We start from the raw sequence: 13,728 nt of genomic DNA, 5'->3' as shown, positions 1-13,728 counted from the left end.
TTTAAGGACACTCACTTTAAGTACACTCGCGAGTAAGGACATATCGCCCAATAGGCAAACGGCAGCTCGCGCATGCACCTGTCAGCACGTCCTGAACAGCAATACCGGCTCCCTACCTGTACCGAAGCTGTGCGCAAGCGGGGAGACTATAGAGCCTGTTACAAATGCGTTATTTACATCAGTTATGCACGTATATATAACGATTGCAGTACAGTACATGAATCGATAAGTGGGGAAAAGGTAGTGCTTCACTTTAAGTACATTTTCGCTTTACATACATGCTCCGGTCCCATTGCGTACGTTAATGCGGGGTATGCCTGTAATGTGCATCTATCTTGTACAGTGTAGAGTGTAGACAGACTGAGTGGCAAAATACTGGTTGAGATGCTCCCTTGGACAATCCAATATAGAAGCCACTTTTAGTTTGCACGCTGCAAGTGCTGGAAGGCAATTCCGCCAGCTGACTCGCATGTAGGCGTCTGAGTCATGCGCGTGTTGTTCATAATACTTACCTAGGGAGCACCTACATCACCATTACATTAATTGACAGCTGCGGGGGTTCATTATTAGGTTCTAATCTGGAGCCAGGAGGCTCCCAAGCGGCTTTCACGGGGCTCCCTGAATGAGTCGATGCAGCAATTCATATTTCCCTGGACAAATATCTCCCCGGTTTATCCCGCCACAGGGAGACTCTTCTTGGACTTTGCATTTATTATTTAAAAAAACTAATGGCATTATTTGGCCACGTGACAACAAAATATCCATTCGCTCCAAAGTTTTACCAATTTCTTCCAAAACATTTCAGGAACGTTCTGAGAAACAGCACATTCCTCACCTGCAGCAACACGTTCTCTGCTGCGGCTAAAGCAGGGGGGCTCAACTCCTCCAGTCCTCTAGACCCCTCAACAGGCCAGATTTTTAGGATATCCCTGCTTCAGCACAGGTGGCTCAGTCAAAGACTGAGCCACTGATTGAGCCACCTGTGCTAAAGCAGGGAGGGATTGAACCACGTGTGCTGAAGCAGGGATATACTTAAAACCTGACATGTTGGGGGGGAGGGGTCTTGAGGACTGGAGTTGAGAACCCCCTGGGTTAAAGGCCATACTTAAGTGTCCTCAGTGACTACATAAGTCATGCTCGGTGCCATTTTATGCTGCCGTATGTTAATCTTCAGTCCAGTTCCCAATCAGAAAGCGAGGGGGGACGTCCACTGGAAGGTAAAGGAGATGTTGTCCACTCCTCACCTTGATTTTACTGTTCACAAAGAGATCCAGAACGTCCGGCCTGACCTGGTCGTAATTTTTATCCAAGAATTTGTGGACCTAAAAAATAAACAAATGGCGTTGTTAGATACGTCCTGCAGGTGTCCCCTCTCTGTTATATAGAGTCACCAGGTCACTGATATGCTCACAATACACAGTACGAGCAGCACTAGAACTGATCTGTACAGTATGTCCCCCCCTCTCTTTCAGCCAGCAGATTATCTGATTTTCCAAAGAGGTAGGGGTGTCAGGCACCTTCTCCAAAAATACTGGGCACAATGGTGAGCGGAGCGATGTGCTCGAGACATACGTCTCTCACTGCTCCATGCTGTTTCCTCCTCTCCTTGGCCCTGCCCTCAGGCTCCTGACACCTCCTCCTTATTGGCTGCATTACCTAATCACAATGGAGGAAGCTGCCCAGCCCCCTGGCAACAGCCCTGCTCGGGGAAATCCCACAGCTCCCCCAAGCCAATCAGGTCACTATGAACAGAGAGGTGATACCGGTATACACACACATGTCCAGATAGGTAATACCGGTATACACACACACATGTCCAGAGAGGTAATACCGGTATACACATACACGCCCAGAGAGGTAATACCGCTATACACACACATGTCCAGAGAGGTAATACCGGTATACACATACACGCCCAGAGAGGTAATACCGGTATACACATACACGCCCAGAGAGGTAATACCGGTATATACATACATGCCCAGAGAGGTAATACCAGTATACACATATACACATACATGTCCAGAGACGTAATACCGGTATATACATACACGCCCAGAGAGGTAATACCGGTATACACATACACACCCAGAGAGGTAATACCGGTATTCACATACACGCCCAGAGAGGTAATACCAGTATACACATACACGCCCAGAGAGGTAATACCGGTATACACATACACGCCCAGAGAGGTAATACCGGTATACACATACACACCTAGAGAGGTAATACCAGTATACACATACACGCCCAGAGAGGTAATACCGGTATACACATACACGCCCAGAGAGGTAATACCGGTATACTCATACACACCCAGAGAGGTAATACCGGTATACACATACACGTCCAGAGAGGTAATACCGGTATACACATACACGCCCAGAGAGGTAATACCAGTATACACAAACACGCCCAGAGAGGTAATACCGATATACACATACACGCCCAGAGAGGTAATACCGGTATACACATACACACCCAGAGAGGTAATACCGGTATACACAAACACGCCCAGAGAGGTAATACCGATATACACATACACGCCCAGAGAGGTAATACCGGTATACACAAACACGCCCAGAGAGGTAATACCGGTATACACATACACGCCCAGAGAGGTAATACATACACATACATGTCCAGAGAGGTAATACCGCTATACACATACATGTCTAGAGAGGTAATACCGGACACATACATGTCTAGAGAGGTAATACCGGACACATACATGTCTAGAGAGGTAATACCGGACACATACATGTCTAGAGAGGTAATACCGGACACATACATGTCCGGAGAGGTAATACCGGACACATACATGTCTAGAGAGGTAATACCGGACACATACATGTCTAGAGAGGTAATACCGGACACATACATGTCTAGAGAGGTAATACCGGACACATACATGTCCGGAGAGGTAATACCGGACACATACATGTCCGGAGAGGTAATACCGGTATACACATACACGCCCAGAGAGGTAATACCGGTATACACAAACACGCCCAGAGAGGTAATACCGGTATACACATACACGCCCAGAGAGGTAATACATACACATACATGTCCAGAGAGGTAATACCGCTATACACATACATGTCTAGAGAGGTAATACCGGACACATACATGTCTAGAGAGGTAATACCGGACACATACATGTCTAGAGAGGTAATACCGGACACATACATGTCTAGAGAGGTAATACCGGACACATACATGTCCGGAGAGGTAATACCGGACACATACATGTCTAGAGAGGTAATACCGGACACATACATGTCTAGAGAGGTAATACCGGACACATACATGTCTAGAGAGGTAATACCGGACACATACATGTCCGGAGAGGTAATACCGGACACATACATGTCCGGAGAGGTAATACCGGACACATACATGTTCAGTATTACCGCAATTTTTTTACTGGACAGAGAGTCTAAATACAGGACAGTCCGGTTCAATACTGGACACCTGGCGACCCTACAAACGGGACCCGTGCGGTTCCACTCAGAAGACTACACTCTGACACCCAGCAGGCGAAACTACAATGAGGTCACGACCAGCAAATATTACACCCAGAACATACAATGCGGAGGCTTTTTAGGAACAATTGACTTATCTGTTCCATTGACCTCTGACCACTATTTACGTCCAGCTTTCCACCACCACTTGTGGTTGAGCTGGAGATTCACAGTGATACAGTGTTCGAGTCATTGTATACATCCGCTTGGCGGTTATGTCCAGAGTGGGGGTCACGTGGTCTGCAGGTTGGGGGTCACGTGGTCTGCAGGTTGGGAGTCACGTGGTCTGCAGGTCGGAGCCCAGACGCTCTGGGTAATGAGAGCAGGCGAGGGATTGGTGGTACGGCTGTAACAATAAGACAGAGGACACAAGACTTGCCTGGTACGTCACCTTCCCAGCGAAGTGCTTGATCCCAAACTCCGGGAGGGGCATCTTTGGCTTGCAGTACAACTCTGTGGTACCATGATGATAGTGACACTTCTGCAGGAAAGTGTGGTCGGTGGCCTGAACCCGGTGACAAGAACAGAAGGTGACAGAGTGTCCTAATATAATAAGACAGGGTGTTGCCAACTCCAGTCTTCTAGGGCCACCAACAGGTCCGGTTTTAGGGATATCCCTGCTTCAGCACGGGTGGCTCACTCAGTGGCTCAGTTGTTGAGCCACCTGTGCTGAAGCAGGGATATCCTTAAAACTTGACCTGTTGGTGGCCCTTGAGGACAGAAGTTGGTCACTCCAGCAATAAGCGTTAGTTGGGGCACACAGTCACGTGGCAATCCTGTAACCTGAGATTATATCTCGTCTACATTATTACCTGGCCTCTGCAGTGGAGGTCTTCTCAAATCTGTCATTACTCTGTCACCCACAGGGAGGCGACCTCACTCATTTAGCGCAAGTCTCATTATCCGGGGGGTATTTGATGTCATGTACGGAGTATATGAGCTTATCAGGGGGCTATTTGATGGTATGCTGGGGGTATTGGATGATATGCTGGGGGTATTTGATGATGGTATGCTGGGAGTATTGGATGGTATGCTGGGAGTATTGGATGGTATGCTGGGGGTATTTGATGATGGTATGCTGGGGGTATCTGATGGTATGCTGGTGGTATCTGATGGTATGCTGGGGGTATCTGATGGTATGCTGGGGGTATCTGATGGAATGCTGGGGGTATCTGATGGTATGCGGGGGGTAACTCTTGGTATGCGGGGGGTATTTTGATGTTGTGCTGGGGGGATTTGATGGTATGCTGGGGGGATTTGATGGTATGCTGGGGGAGTATCTGATGGTATGCTGGGGGGATTTGATGGTATGCTGGGGGAGTATCTGATGGTATGCTGGGGGTATCTGATGGTATGCTGGGGGAGTATCTGATGGTATGCTGGGGGTATCTGATGGTATGCTGGGGGAGTATCTGATGGTATGCTGGGGGTATCTGATGGTATGCTGGGGGTATCTGTTGATATGCTGGGGGTATCTGATGGTATGATGGGGGTATCTGATGGTATGCTGGGGTATTTGTTGATATGCTGGGGGTATCTGATGGTATGCTGGGGGAGTATCTGATGGTATGCTGGGAGAGTATCTGATGGTATGCTGGGGGAGTATCTGATGGTATGCTGGGGGTATATGTTGATATGCTGGGGGTATTTGTTGATATGCTGGGGGTATCTGATGGTATGCTGGGGGTATCTGATGGTATGCTGGGGGTATTTGTTGATATGCTGGGGGTATCTGATGGTATGCTGGGTGAGTATCTGATGGTATGCTGGGGGTATTTGTTGATATGCTGGGGGTATCTGATGGTATGCTGGGTGAGTATCTGATGGTATGCTGGGGGTATTTGTTGATATGCTGGGGGTAACTGATGGTATGCTGCGTGAGTATCTGATGGTATGCTGGGGGTAACTGATGGTATGCTGGGTGAGTATCTGATGGTATGCTGGGGGTATTGGATGATATGCTGGGGGTATTTGATGATGGTATGCTGGGAGTATTGGATGGTATGCTGGGGGTATTTGATGATGGTATGCTGGGTGAGTATCTGATGCTATGCTGGGGGTAACTGATGCTATGCTGGGGGTAACTGATGCTATGCTGGGGGTAACTGATGGTATGTTGGGGGTAACTCATGGTATGCTGGGGGTATTTGATGATGGTATGCTGGGGGTATTTGATGATGGTATGCTGGGTGAGTATCTGATGCTATGCTGGGGGTAACTGATGGTATGTTGGGGGTAACTCATGGTATGTTGGGGGTAACTCATGGTATGCTGGGGATAACTGATGGTATGTTGGGGGTAACTCATGGTATGTTGGGGGTAACTCATGCTATGCTGGGGGTAACTGATGGTATGTTGGGGGTAACTCATGGTATGTTGGGGGTAACTCATGGTATGCTGGGGATAACTGATGGGGGCACCTGGGGGAAGCAGCTCTGATCATCCAGTATCCTTAGAATCCCATAGGGCTTCTGGGAAATGAGGTCTATACAGGTCTGGTTGTCATTGAAGGAAATCTCTCGCCAGTCAATCTGCTCCCGGATATACTCCTCCTGCGGGAAAAGAACAAAGGCGTCACCCCTCGGACACAAAGTATCACAATGTCGCGGTGCCAGCATCTCGTGACCTTGGGCAAGTCACTATACCCCCCTGTGCATCAAACCTTGGCTTGTAAACTCTTTGTTACAGGAACTCATTGCTTCTATGTATGGGGCAACATGATGCACAGCGTGTGGGATCCAAACTATTATTCATATTGCAATAAGACCCTCTGTTATTACGCGTGCAGCCACCACTGAGCAGGAGTCCTAGCTAAAGGCTGCAGCTTTGCTTTTTAACCGTGTGTGCAACTTATATCTTTGCAATGGGTTTAAGGCAGGGGTTCTCAAAACCCCTACCAGGTCAGGCTTTAAGGATATCCCTGCTTCAGCACAGGTGGCTCAGTCTTTGACTGAGCCACTGAGTGAGCCACCTGTGCTAAAGCCTGACCTGGTAGGGGGTTTTGAGGACTGGGGTTGAAAATCCCTGGTCTAAAGGGTTAATGCTGATGACCCTGTTTGGGAAGATGATGTTATATATCCCATGGCCCTACAGCTCCCCAGCACAGTGTCCTATAACCCGGTGACACGCTGCACCCACCTGCTCCTCTTTGAACACAATCTTGTTGAAGAAGAATTGCAGGTACTCGTTGGCATAATTGATGCACAGCTGCTCGAAGCTGTTAAAGCTGAGATCCTGCAGGCGACAACACGTCTTTATTCTATAGCACAGGGACAGCTCAGTGCAGGGACAGGGACAGTGTGCACAGGGACAGCTCAGTGCAGGGACAGGGACAGTGTGCACAGGGACAGCACAGTGCAGGGACAGCACGGCACAGGGACAGCACGGCGCAGAGGACCGGCACAGCGCAGAGAACAGGGACAGTACAGCACAGAGGCAGTGCAGAGCACAGGGACAGTGCGCAGTGCAGAGCACAGGGACAGTGCGCAGTGCAGAGCACAGGGACAGCACAGTGCAGAGAACAGGGACAGCACAGTGCAGGGACATGGACAGGGACAGTGTGCACAGGGACAGCACGGCGCAGAGGACCGGCACAGCGCAGAGAACAGGGACAGTACAGCACAGAGGCAGTGCAGAGCACAGGGACAGTGTGCACAGGGACAGCACAGCGCAGAGGACAGGCACAGTGCAGAGAACAGGGACAGTGCGCAGTGCAGAGCACAGGGACAGCACAGTGCAGAGCACAGGGACAGTGCGCAGTGCAGAGCACAGGGACAGCACAGTGCAGAGCACAGGGACAGTGCGCAGTGCAGCGCATGGAGACAGTGCAGAGTACAGGGACCGTACAGTGTGCAGTGCAGAGCACAAGGACAGTGCTCAGTGCAGAGCACAGGGACAGTGCTCAGTGCAGAGCACAGGGACAGTGCACAGAGCACAGGGACAGTGCGCAGAGCACAGGGACAGTGCGCAGAACACAGGGACATTGCGCAGAGCACAGGGACAGTGCGCAGAGCACAGGGACAGTGCGCAGAGCACAGGGACAGTGCGCAGAGCGGATGTCACTATCTCATGCGATTGATGTCCTGTCTCTAGCCGGAGTGCAGCAGAAAGCAGCTGTACAGCGCGAGCGCGCCTCCCTCACCTCAAAGCCGTATATATCCAATATAGCGATGGACAGCGCCTCCTGCCTGGGGTACACCAGCTTGTTGATCCTGTCAGTGAGCCATCTGAAGAGCAGGGAGTATAAAATCTTGGCAATAGCATCTCTGCGAGAGAGAGAAGGGAGCGACACCCGTCTCACTCATCAGCAGTCCCGACTAGTTGGGGGATTTCAGAGGCGATTGAAACCCCCTAAATTCCCCCCCCCCCCGCCCCCCGAGCCTCTGAGTCTCTGCCCCTGGGACATAGTTACCTGGCATCAACAGCGCTCTCCACAGTCAGCGGGGTGAAGATTTTCTCTCTCATGGTCTCCTGCGGGTACCGGTATAATAACGTGGGGACGTTTCATTCTCTTCAAATTCTATCCCCTCCCCTCAGTTTCCCTCACTTTCTCTAAGCAGGTCATGTTTTCTCCCCCTCTTCTCACTGCCGCCTCCCCCCCCCCCCCCCCCCCGCAGCTCTATATCCATCTCTATTTCTCTACAATCCTCTCCTCTCTCGCTCTCTATCTCCCCCCCTCTACCCCCCTCTCCTCCCTATCAATCTCTCTATTGTTCTCACTATCTCTCTCTTTTCCCACCTATGTCTCTTATTCCCCCTCTATCCCTCTATTTCTATATCCATCTCTCTCTCCCCCTCTCTTCACCCTATCTGTATACCCATCTCTATCTCTCTCTTCCCCTCTCCCTGTATTTCTTCCCCCCCCTCTACCCCTCTCTCCTCCCTATCTTTATCATTCGCTCTCCTCTCCCCTCTCTTGCTCTCTCTCTCTCCCCATCTGTTTATCCATCACTCTCTACACCCTCTCTCTCTCTCCCCCTCTTCCTCTATCTCTTTATTTATCTCTCTCTCCCATTCTCTCTCTTTCCCCTCTCTTGATATCCATCTCTCTCCCCTCTCTCTCCCCCCTCCCTCCTCTCCTTCCACCTTCTCTCTACCCTCCCCTATCTCTACCCCCACTCTGTTTTTCCCCATCCATCCCCTCTCTCCCTCTCTCTCTATTCCCCCCCCCCCCCCCCATATCCCCCCTCTGTAACTCACGGTCACTTTGTAGGTAATGGCTTTCTGAAGCCCCTCGTGGGAGATTTGCAGCAGTTCCGACACCACTCGGATCTCACTCGCACTCACCACTGACGCCACCTCCTGCGACTCCGTCTGCAGAGCCAAAGTCACAAGTCACAGCGGTCCCTCTGTACCAGGGGGTCCTGCTGCACTTACTGCCGCAGACACCCCCCTGGCACATGCTGTGAGTTAGGCAGAGATGTGTTTCATCGCAGCTGCCTAGTTGCTGGCCTTTGAGGTGGGACCCCGTACGTCTACCACCAAACTTTTTTGGATCAGTTAATTTGAGGAGAGAGATCTTTTCATTGTACAGCTCTCGTGACTCAACTGGAATATTAACTTCTGCCGGTCAACGCACAGCTCCGTGTTTGACTGTGTTATAAAGTATCAATGGTTACCGCTACTCTGTCTCCAATGTATCGCTGGCTCCCGTACTCCTGGCCCATGAGGTTATACCCTGGGTTTGGCAGTGCTATTCATCCCTCCCCCACCACGTGTCTCTCCCCTCCCCCCCCCCCCCCCTGCACAGAGCACCTCATATTTCTCGAAGTAGACATTGCCCAGGTGCAGGATGGAGGAGAGAATTCGGAAGATGCTGTCCTGGTCCTCTCCGCTGAAGCTCAGGGTCTCCATGGCGTTCAGGAGCCTCCGGAAATCCTCGGCGTCGCTCTTCGCCGGAATCTCACAGTTGCCGCCCTATGAGCCCGGAACAGAGGAGAATTAGCCCACGTCGGACCTGGGGGAGCAGCACTGCAGGGCCAGGCTGGGGGAGCAGCACTGCAGGGCCAGGCTGGGGGAGCAGCACTGCAGGGCCAGGCTGGGGGAGCGGCACTGCAGGGCCAGCCTGGGGGAGCGGCACTGCACGGCCAGGCTGGGGGAGCAGCACTGCAGGGCCAGGCTGGGGGAGCAGCACTGCAGGGCCAGGCTGGGGGAGCAGCACTGCAGGGCCAGGCTGGGGGAGCAGCACTGCAGGGCCAGCCTGGGGGAGAAGCACTGCAGGGCCAGCCTGGGGGAGCAGCACTGCAGGGCCAGGCTTAGCAATATCGTAACCTTCCGGAAAAAGTAAAATGAGGCAGGTTATATCTATATACCTGGAGTCCGTGGTCTTTACTGGGGGTTCGCAAAACTATTTAAAAATAAAATATTGCAAGCAAATCTCTGCTGCATTTTCTATTACTGCTAAAGTCTGCTTTTTAAATACAGGTGACATATTGTTTTAAATAGGATATACAGTATATATATGAAAAATTATGAAAAACATATGTGCAGAGTAAATTAGTACTTCGGTATTAAGAGATAACATTTTTATTTGGACCACAAATAGATATAGGTAGAATCTGGTAGATAGACAAGCTTTCCAGAGTTCTCTCTCTTCCTCAGGTCCAGCAAATGTGTGTGACGTTCGTCGTTGGAAGCAAATGAAGCGATCCCAACACGCAATCAGTCTACTTCCAATCACAAATGTTTTATGCAGATAGTCACTAATCAACTGCAATTGCCCCAAGACAAATTCCCCTGGGCCCCCGTGTATCCCGCCCCCCCGTGTATCCCGCCCCCCGTGTATCCCGCCCCCCGAGTATCCCGCCCCCCGAGTATCCCGCCCCCCGAGTATCCCGCCCCCGTGTATCCCGCCCCCGTGTATCCCGCCCTCCGTGTATCCCGCCCCCCGTGAATCCCGCCCCCCGTGTATCCCGCCCCCCGTGTATCCCGCCCCCCGTGTATCCCGCCCCCCGTGTATCCCGCCCCCCGTGTATCCCGCCCTCCGTGTATCCCGCCCTCCGTGTATCCCGCCCTCCGTGTATCCCGCCCCCGTGTATCCCGCCCTCCGTGTATCCCGCCCTCCGTGTATCCCGCCCCCGTGTATCCCGCCCCCCGTGTATCCCGCCCCCCGTGTATCCCGCCCGTGCTCATGTATGGATGTGAAATTTTTCCCCTCGAATGTGAAGATAATTCCGAAGCTTCAGACAAAGCAAAGACGTATGGAGACATGCATGCTGGGTATTACCCGGAGTATGGAGACATGCATGCTGGGTATTACCCGGAGTATGGAGAGATGCATGCTGGGTATTACCCGGAGTATGGAGAGATGCATGCTGGGTATTACCCGGAGTATGGAGAGATGCATGCTGGGTATTACCCAGAGTATGGAGAGATGCATGCTGGGTATTACTCGGAGTATGGAGAGATGCATGCTGGGTGTTACCCGAAGAAACCCGAAAAAGACTGAATGGGTTTGAACGTGAACAAAAGCCTGTGACGTCATCACAAGAGCGAAGACAGTAAAATGGCGGTGGGCCGGACTTATCGTAAAAACAAATGACCATCGTTGGACAAGGATGGCACGCGACTGGATTTCAAAGGGATATCAAAAGACCAAAACGACGACCAAAAGTAAGATGGGAGGTTGAAATCGGAGAGGCTGTAATTGCAGTACCTGGAAAGCCATTTGAGGGGGCTTCATCCAACCGTGGATCTACAAGGGCTGAGTATTATGGGGTAAGTATGAGTATTATGGGGTAAGTATGAGTATTATGGGGTAAGTATGAGTATTATGGGGTAAGTATGAGTATTATGGGGTAAGTATGAGTATTATGGGGTAAGTATGAGTATTATGGGGTAAGTATGAGTATTATGGGGTAAGTATGGTGTAGGTTTTATTCTTCAAAACGATTATCAACATTGGAGTGGTTTCCTATAGGAAAAAGTTTGCGATCCCCTGATCTACACTCCCAGCCTCCCAGCCACCCAGCCACCCAGCCTCCCAGCCTCCCAGCCACCCAGCCTCCCAGCCACCCAGCCTCCCAGCCTCCCAGCCTAACACTAATACTTCTGAAATAAAAGGCTGCTTCAAGTAACCAAATAAAACGGACAATCAGCTATAGGGGAGAGGGGGTGAGAGCTACAGGAGAGAAGGTGAGAAATAGAGATGGGGGGGTTTAAGAGGTACAGGGCAGAAGGGATGAGAGATAGAGGGGAGAAGGGGTGAGGCAGAGGGGGTTGAGAGGTAGAGGCGAGATGGGGGTGGGAGGTAGAGGGGAGAGAGTGAGATATATAGAGGCGAGAGCGGGTGAGAGGGCAGGAGATAGATGGGAGAGGTGGGTGAGAGATAGAGAGGACAGGGGGTGAGATATAGAGGAGGGGGTGAGGTAGATGTAAGGGAGGTGAGATATAGATGGGGGAGGGGGTGAGAAAAAGAGGCACTGGTCAGTAAGATACAGTGCAGGAGAGAGGGGATAGGAGCTGCATAGAAGATGATGGTAGATGTAGGGCTGAGGCAATGGGATATATAGGGACGGGAGATAGGAGATGTAGAAGGCCAGAGAGTACGAGTCCGGATTCCAGTCGCTTCCTGTCTCTGCGCCTGGGACGCACCTGATTCAGGTAGTAATACGTTTCTGCATCCTGGAGGTAAAACCCCTGCTTCTGCTGGGAGGGGAGACCTGCCAACATCTCGTAGAAAATGTGGTAATTCCTCTCGTTTTTGGCCTGGAATAAGAGATCAAGATCAGTTAAGGAGCGACACACGCGGACCGCAGGGACACACGCGGACCGCAGGGACACACGCGGACCGCAGGGACACACGCGGACCGCAGGGACACACGCGGACCGCAGGGACACACGCGGACCTGTGACACACGCGGACCGCAGGGACACAAGCGGACCTCAGTGACACACGCGGACCTCAGTGACACACGCGGACCGCAGGGACACATGCGGACCTGTGACACACGCGGACCGCAGGGACACAAGCGGACCTCAGTGACACACGCGGACCTCAGTGACACACGCGGACCGCAGTGACACACGCAGACCGCAGGGACACACACAGACCTCAGGGACACACACGGACCGCAGTGACACACGCGGACCTCAGTGACACACGCGGACCGCAGTGACACACGCGGACCTCAGTGACACACGCGGACCGCAGTGACACACGCGGACCGCAGTGACACACGCGGACCGCAGGGACACACGCGGACCGCAGGGACACACGCGGACCGCAGGGACACACGCGGACCGCAGGGACACACGCGGACCTCAGTGACACACGCGGACCTCAGTGACACACGCGGACCGCAGTGACACACGCGGACCGCAGTGACACACGCGGACCGCAGTGACACACGCGGACCGCAGGGACACACGCGGACCGCAGTGACACACGCGGACCGCAGTGACACACGCGGACCGCAGTGACACACGCGGACCGCAGGGACACACGCGGACCGCAGCGACACACGCGGACCGCAGCGACACACGCGGACCGCAGTGACACGCACACCGCAGCGACACACGCGGACCGCAGCGACACACGCGGACCGCAGTGACACACGCGGACCGCAGTGACACACGCGGACCGCAGTGACACACGCGGACCGCAGTGACACACGCGGACCGCAGGGACACACGCGGACCTCAGTGACACACACACCGCAGTGACACACACACCGCAGTGACACACGCGGACCACAGCGACACACGCGGACCGCAGCGACACACGCGGACCGCAGTGACACGCACACCGCAGCGACACACGCGGACCGCAGTGACACGCACACCGCAGCGACACACGCGGACCGCAGCGACACACGCGGACCGAAGTGACACACGCGGACACACTACACTACACTACAGTGACACGCACACCGCAGTGAGGTAAGCAAGGAGAAAACATGTCCTCTGTCCCAGGACAGTGCTCAGTACTCTCCTAATGCGGTATTTATAGGGATGGGAGAGGTGGTATAGGGCAGTGATGCTCAACTCAAGACCCCCAACAGGTCAGGTTTTAAGAAGACTGAGCCTCTAATTGAGTCACCTGTGCTAAACCAGGGACTGATTGAGCCACCTGTGCTGAAGCTGGGATATCCTGAAAACCTGACCTGTTGGGGGGTCTTGAGGACTGGCGCCCAGCACCCCTGGTATAGCGGGTATTCTATGTATGGAGGAAAGTCTAGTCCATAGCTCTAGGTTTCCC

General features: G+C 52.5%; 1 protein-coding gene across 6 annotated transcripts in view; it reads right to left on the bottom strand.

Annotated features, from left to right (window-relative positions):
* The window catches only part of MYO15A (myosin XVA), a 159,920-nt gene that overhangs the window by 65,813 nt on the left and 80,379 nt on the right, over positions 1–13,728 (bottom strand). For all 6 annotated transcript variants that reach the window (XM_075565895.1, XM_075565890.1, XM_075565894.1 and 3 more), the window contains exons 9-17: positions 12,123–12,236; positions 9,285–9,446; positions 8,730–8,843; positions 7,942–8,000; positions 7,672–7,795; positions 6,669–6,764; positions 5,951–6,082; positions 3,910–4,035; positions 1,245–1,322 (exon numbers count right to left, since the gene is read on the bottom strand). In XM_075565895.1, the coding sequence (XP_075422010.1) occupies positions 1,245–1,322; positions 3,910–4,035; positions 5,951–6,082; positions 6,669–6,764; positions 7,672–7,795; positions 7,942–8,000; positions 8,730–8,843; positions 9,285–9,446; positions 12,123–12,236 (1,005 nt within the window). The remainder of the gene's footprint in view (positions 1–1,244; positions 1,323–3,909; positions 4,036–5,950; positions 6,083–6,668; positions 6,765–7,671; positions 7,796–7,941; positions 8,001–8,729; positions 8,844–9,284; positions 9,447–12,122; positions 12,237–13,728) is intronic.

Source organism: Ascaphus truei, chromosome 11, assembly GCF_040206685.1.
Source record: "Ascaphus truei isolate aAscTru1 chromosome 11, aAscTru1.hap1, whole genome shotgun sequence".
NCBI lineage: Eukaryota > Metazoa > Chordata > Amphibia > Anura > Ascaphidae > Ascaphus > Ascaphus truei.
The sequence above is the reverse complement of the archived record's forward strand: the minus strand, read 5'-3'. Positions and strand labels throughout refer to the sequence as shown.